The 6,346-nt window shown below is 45.5% G+C and overlaps 1 protein-coding gene across 1 annotated transcript in view; it reads left to right on the top strand.

The window, feature by feature from the left end:
- LOC310817054 (uncharacterized protein) overlaps positions 1–6,346 on the top strand; it is a gene marked incomplete at both ends in the record, with an annotated part of 12,338 nt that overhangs the window by 1,115 nt on the left and 4,877 nt on the right. The window contains 2 exons of the mRNA XM_083687467.1: positions 7–100; positions 188–225. Of these exons, the coding sequence (XP_083543593.1) occupies positions 7–100; positions 188–225 (132 nt within the window). The remainder of the gene's footprint in view (positions 1–6; positions 101–187; positions 226–6,346) is intronic.

Genomic DNA, 6,346 nt, shown 5'->3' with positions numbered 1-6,346 from the left:
TCTCAGACATCTTCAGCAGGCTAATGATTCTCTGAAGGAGGAGTTGAGGAAACGGAGAGAAGCGGGGGAGGAGAAGGAGAGAGAGATGGAGCGCTTAAAGGTAAATGAAGGTGGAAAGAGGGGAAAAGGGAAAAAGGGCACATGAACAACTGTTTGAGACAAGTGTTGTTTGTCTTTTTTTCCGCAGGTCCTGATTCTAGACCAAAGTCAACAGCAAGAGGAGGAGTGAGTATAGAGTATTGTGTGTGTGTGTGTGTGTGTGTGTGTGTGTGTGTGTGTGTGTGTGTGTGTGTGATATGATCACACATACATACTGTATAATGACACCATCATACTCATTATCTGTCTCAACCACACACACACACACACACACACACACACACTCTCTAGCTCTAAGACACGGATGATGGCGATAATAACATTGTGAATGACATGTTGTGAATGAAACACCCGGAGGCTATGCCACCTGTGTGTGAGTGTGCGTGCGTGCGTGTCCGTCCGTCCGTCCGTCAGTGCGAGGGTGTGTGTGATGTGTGGGGCCCCACACTGAATAACTAATTCACGCTGTGTCCTTAAGGATGATTACTCCCCAATCAGAATACGGATCCCCAGTCCCCTTGTCTCTCTCTACGGCCCCCCGTCAAATGATATTCATCAATGAGGAGGAGAGAGATGTGTCTATTAGTTCCATTAAGGAAGTATGAAAGACTGGAGAACAGATGGGATTGGGGGGGGGGTGTGTGCAGTTAAGGGGTACCTGCCTGCAGCAAAGCCCTTCCTCCACCCAATCCACTTGTCTCGCTCCCCCTCCTCTCCTCCCCTCTCCACCCTGACCCCCTAGGGTCTCCCACCCCCTCGTTAACACCGCCCCTCCTTCACCCCGCCCCCTAACGAACCACCAGGCTTTGTTTCCCCCCCCAAACGGCTCTCATTTGTTTTGACTCCAATTGGTTACAGAGGCCGTTTAAAGCTGCCACTCATCTTAATGATGTTATTAAGGGCTGTGACAGTTAAGATGAATCGCTCCTCTTTGTAATTTTTTTTTTTTTATAATCATAATAATTGAGAGAGAGAAGAGCAATTCATATAGATCTACCGAGGGAGGTTTTGATGGAACAAATATAGCAAATCTAGATCAGGGGTTCCCAAACTTTTGTGGTCATGTGACCCAAATTGACATTGATCATTTCCTGTAACCCTGACAACTCGATTTGCGGGCTATGCCAACATATAATAATAATAATTCAAAATGACCTAAAGATGCTCTAATTGCTTGGATATGAACCCCCAAAATCCCTGCAATAAAGGCTTGAGGTGCAATGCACATACAATGTTTATCTTCATACAAAAAAAAAAAACATTTTTCTGTCTTATTTATCAAATTATAGAGGTTAGTTTGATTTTCCCTCAATTTGAAATCAGTTTGGGAGTTGCTGATCTAGATTGAGATAAGCAGTGTATCAAGCTGTCACGCTTTGTCTCCCGAGCAGCTTTACCTTCTCTGTCTCTCCTTCCTTCTTATTAAGGATTCCTCATTCATTTTATTAACTCCCCCCCCCCCCCCCCCCCCGCATAGCATATATGAATATATTATATCTATATATAATCAGGAAATCGATATGTCCTGATATTTGCATGCCTGTCAAAGCATATATGCATAAATCTCATTATTCATTGCGAAAAGAAATATCCAACCAATCAAAAAAGGGCGACAAGTTTATTATTCATTACATTATGAGATAAGTTTATTATGAGACGCATAAAGAACCTTATTCTTTTTGAAATAGTAATATAATATAGACTATGAAGCTCACCAGTTACCGGTTAGAAAAGCACCACAGAACTAGAACGTATACAACGCATTTGAAATGATGATTCACTCCAATGAAAACTGTGAGTAAAAGGGTATGAGTTACAGCAGATGTTTACAGTCTGTCTTGTCCATATTGTTTGCCTGAAAGTCTGAAAGGCAGGGGATGGGGAAGACAAGAGAAGAGAAGAGAGGGGAAGGGAAGGGGGAGGAGAGGAGAGGAGAGGAAAGGGCAGAGGAGAGGTGGGGTGAGAGAGGCCAAGAGACAGGAGGAGAGGAGAGGACATTTGAGGAGAGGGATGAGAGGAAAAGAATGGCGAGAGGAGAGGAGAGGAGAGGAGAGGAGAGGAGGGAGGAGAGGTGAATCGGATTTAATAGAGAAGAATGGAGCGAGAATGAGAGGAGAGGCACCCAGGGCCCTAAATCTGCTCTCTGTGCGTGACACTCTCTCTTTAACCATAGTAACAAGAAGTCCTCTGTCTGTCGGTCTGTCTGTCTGTCTGTCTGTCTGTCTGTCTGTCTGTCTGCCACCAAAGATCTGTCATGGTACCCCACATTGTTAAATCACACCACTACGATGTGTTCCTAATTAGCACCACAGAGTGATTACAGGCCAGGATTAGAGGGATATGGAGAGAGAGAGAGAGGGGGGGGGGATAGGGAGGGAGGGAGAGAGAGAGAGAGAGAGAGAGAGAGAGAGAGAGAGGGTAAGATATGAGAGGGGACCAGAGAGAACCAAAAAGATTGAAAGATAAGAGAGAGAGAGAGAGCGAGAAAGAGAGGGATGGATATGAAAGAGGGAGAGAGAGGAGAAGAGAGAGAGGGGGGGATATGAAAGAGGGAGAGAGAGGGGAAGAGGGTGACATGGTTGGTTGTGTTTGCTGTCTGATCTGGAGGAGATGGCAGCCCGTCTCCAACACTAATGACTGTAATTAGACACACACTTATTGGGTTAGGCCGCTAATTACACACACGCTGAAACACACACATGCGCGCATGCGTTTACATAGGCCCAGTGCCAAGCACACACACACACACACACACACACACACACACACACACACAGATGTACATGACTGATACACACACACACACACACACACACATTAACACAGGCCCAGTGCCAAGCATATAACACGTGCCACTGCCTTCACAGTGCGGGAGCATAAATCTCACTGATGCAGACCTCTCTCCCATCTGAGGAGATGTTTTACAAGCTGATGAAGGCCACAATTACCAGCAAAAAACATGTTTTGATTAGATAAAGATTGCACAGATCTTCTATGGAGAAAGTGTTGCCTCTCCCTACATTTAGTACGCTCATGTTGTAATAAAGTCTTTTTTGTGACTTTTTTCTTGTTTTTCTTGTTTTGTGACCTTTTTGCGGGGGTTTAATAGTAGCGTTCACTCACGTACAATAACCAGGGCTGCCAAAGTTAACGCGGTAATTCCTGCATCCCCGGTTTGACTCTTGCAATAACATATGCCATTTAGCTGATGCTTTTATCTAAAGCGACTTACATCGCAGTGAGTGCATACTTTTCAGTCCCAGCGGGAATCAAACCCACAACCTAAGCGTTGTTAGCGCCATGCTCTACCAACTGAGCCACAGAGGACCACTGCAACGTAACGCGCGTTCGTTTTCAAAGCCGCTTTCAACAATTGAGAGGATCAGCCTCGGCAAGGCGGGGCAGATTCGCAGATCAACCGTCTGTGGTTATTTCTTGCAGCTGGTGATTTGTAGATTGAAAACCCATCTCTTCAGGCTACATCTTAACAGTCCTTCCTAAGACCTCTTCACCCCCACTACCCTCCCTGTACTAACCCTAACCCCAACCCTTGAGACCTCTTCACCCCCACTACCCTCCCTGTACTAACCCTAACCCCAACCCTTGAGACCTCTTCACCCCCACTACCCTCCCTGTACTAACCCTAACCCTAACCCTTGAGACCTCTTCACCCCCACTACCCTCCCTGTACTAACCCTAACCCCAACCCTTGAGACCTCTTCACCCCCACTACCCTCCCTGTACTAACCCTAACCCCAACCCTTGAGACCTCTTCACCCCCACTACCCTCCCTGTACTAACCCTAACCCCAACCCTTGAGACCTCTTCGCCCCCACGACCCTCCCTGTACTAACCCTAACCCCAACCCTTGAGACCTCTTCGCCCCCACGACCCTCCCTGTACTAACCCTAGCCCCAACCCTTGAGACCTCTTCATGCACTCATTGCAATGTTAGATTAGATTAGATTAAACTTTATTGTCATTGTGCAGAGTACAAGTACAGAGACAACGAAATGCAGTTAGCGTCTAACCAGAAGTGCAAAATAGCAGAAAGTGCAATGAACAGTATTTACAGGTAGTGCAATATATGATCAGTAGTAGTGCAGTATAATATAGTATAATATAAGCAGTATAATATAGCAGTGCAGTATAGCAGTATATGAGTAGCAGTAGCATTATAGCAGAATAAATAGTTACAGTATGAGCAGTGTAGCAGCATATGAGCTGTATGGGTAATGCAGTCTAGCAGTATATATGTATTAACAGTAACATGAGGTAGATGCAGAATAAATATAAATATGGAATGCCGTATAAACAGTATAAACAAGTATGTACAGTATGTGCAGTAGTATTAAAGAAAATATAGGATATGTGCATTATGAACAGTATGAACAGTATGGACAGGTATGTACAGAAGAGCAGTGGTATTGAGTAAGAGCAGGGGAGGGGAGTAATAGTGCAATAGTGCAATTGTCCGGGTGGGGGGGGGGGTGGGGGTTGCAGGGGTAGTAGGTTGTCAGGTAGGTGTAGTGTTCGAGTTCAGCAGGGTGACAGCCGCAGGGAAGAAGCTGCCTCTGAACCTACTGGTTCGGGTGCGGAGAGACCTGTAGCGCCTCCCGGAGGGGAGTGGGGTGAAAAGTCTATGGTTGGGGTGAGAGATGTCCTTGACGATGCTGCGTGCCTTACGCAAGCATCGTTTGCCCTGGACAGCCTCGATGGAGGGGAGTGAGGAACCGGTGATGCGTTGGGCAGTTTTCACCACCCTCTGCAGTGCTTTCCGGTCCGATGCCGAGCAGTTGCCATACCATACTGTGACACAGTTGGTAAGGATACTCTCGATGGTGCAGCGGTAGAAGTTCACCAGGATCTGAGGAGATAGATGGACCTTCTTTAGTCTCCTCAGGAAGAAGAGACGCTGGTGAGCCTTCTTTATCAGGGTGGAGGTGTTGAGGGTCCAGGAGAGGTCCTCAGAGATGTAATGTAATGTAAGTCGCTTTGGATAACAGCGTCAGCTAAATGGCATATATATTATTATTATATTATTATATTATATTATATTACTTGTCTTCTATGTCCCATTCCTTACATTTTGGCATAGGCCTAGTTCAGTCACAGACTGAATAGATTTGACAGTTAACCTATAAGTTCCCACAGTGCAGTCATTCAATCAGAATCATGGAGGACTTGTTATTCCCTTTGAATTTGCGGCCCATGAATCCAGATCCATGCATCCCATCCCCATTATGTATGGTATCTCGTCATGTTGATATGGAAGAATCGGTACAAGCGGGAACATGTTGTATTTATTTAACCCAGTCACAGAGCTACAGAGACTGTACCTCACCTGGCTGAATTGTGATTGGCAAGAAAATGCTAATTCGACATCTGCTTGAGGGCGCGGTGCAGACTGCGTTCTGTATGCTCACAGAGAGAGCCACGGAGATGTTACTCTCTAACTAAGGAACAACTCTTTGTTTATTGCCTGTCATTATCGTTAAATGTTTGTTGTTGTTGTTGTTGTTGTTGTCGTTGTAGTTGTTAAATGTGTCTTGTTGTTCTACTCCGCTGGGATGATTAATATGGATTGATGTAAAAACTAGGCCGATGAGCTTCATAAGGCAGTTACAGAGATGGATTTCCTTTTCCTTGTCAGACAAAGTCTTGTTTTATGTAAATCTTCATAATAGGCATCTGGCATCTAAGCTTCTTTTCTTTTTTTAAGTAAGTGTGTGTATGTATGTGTGTGTGTGTGTGCGCGTGTATGTATGCACGCGCGTGAGTATGCGCGCGCGTGTCTGCATGCACGAACACATGAGTGTGTCTGTGTACGAGAGGAACGATGGCATTCATTAGCGATGAGATGAACTCTGTCCAGTCAAGCGTGATGGACTTGCCTCTCCTCTCCGTCGACTGCCTTTTATAAAGATGAGTTAAGAAACCCTCGGCTGCTTTACAAGAAAATTAGCATGGGGCGGTACAGTAGCTTAATAGGCCGAGGAGTCTTGGGTTGGTAAAAAGTATTTAGAAGGCTAGCCTGCTAATGCCCCTGCGCGCCCTAACTGGACAAGTTCACTGGGGCATGAAAGGGAGCGTATAGGACCGGGGTAGTAAAGTCGTCATTTACCACGGTACACCATAATGGAACGTCGTTAATTTAATGGACATTCCTTCGTCTCGAGAGGGGATCTGAAGATATCAGACGGAGCATTTGTTTGTCATTTTCCCCAAACATTTGTAATAAATTGTT

Source organism: Argentina silus (genome assembly GCF_951799395.1).
Source record: "Argentina silus genome assembly, chromosome: 1".
NCBI classification, from domain to species: domain Eukaryota; kingdom Metazoa; phylum Chordata; class Actinopteri; order Argentiniformes; family Argentinidae; genus Argentina; species Argentina silus.
The sequence above is the reverse complement of the archived record's forward strand: the minus strand, read 5'-3'. Positions and strand labels throughout refer to the sequence as shown.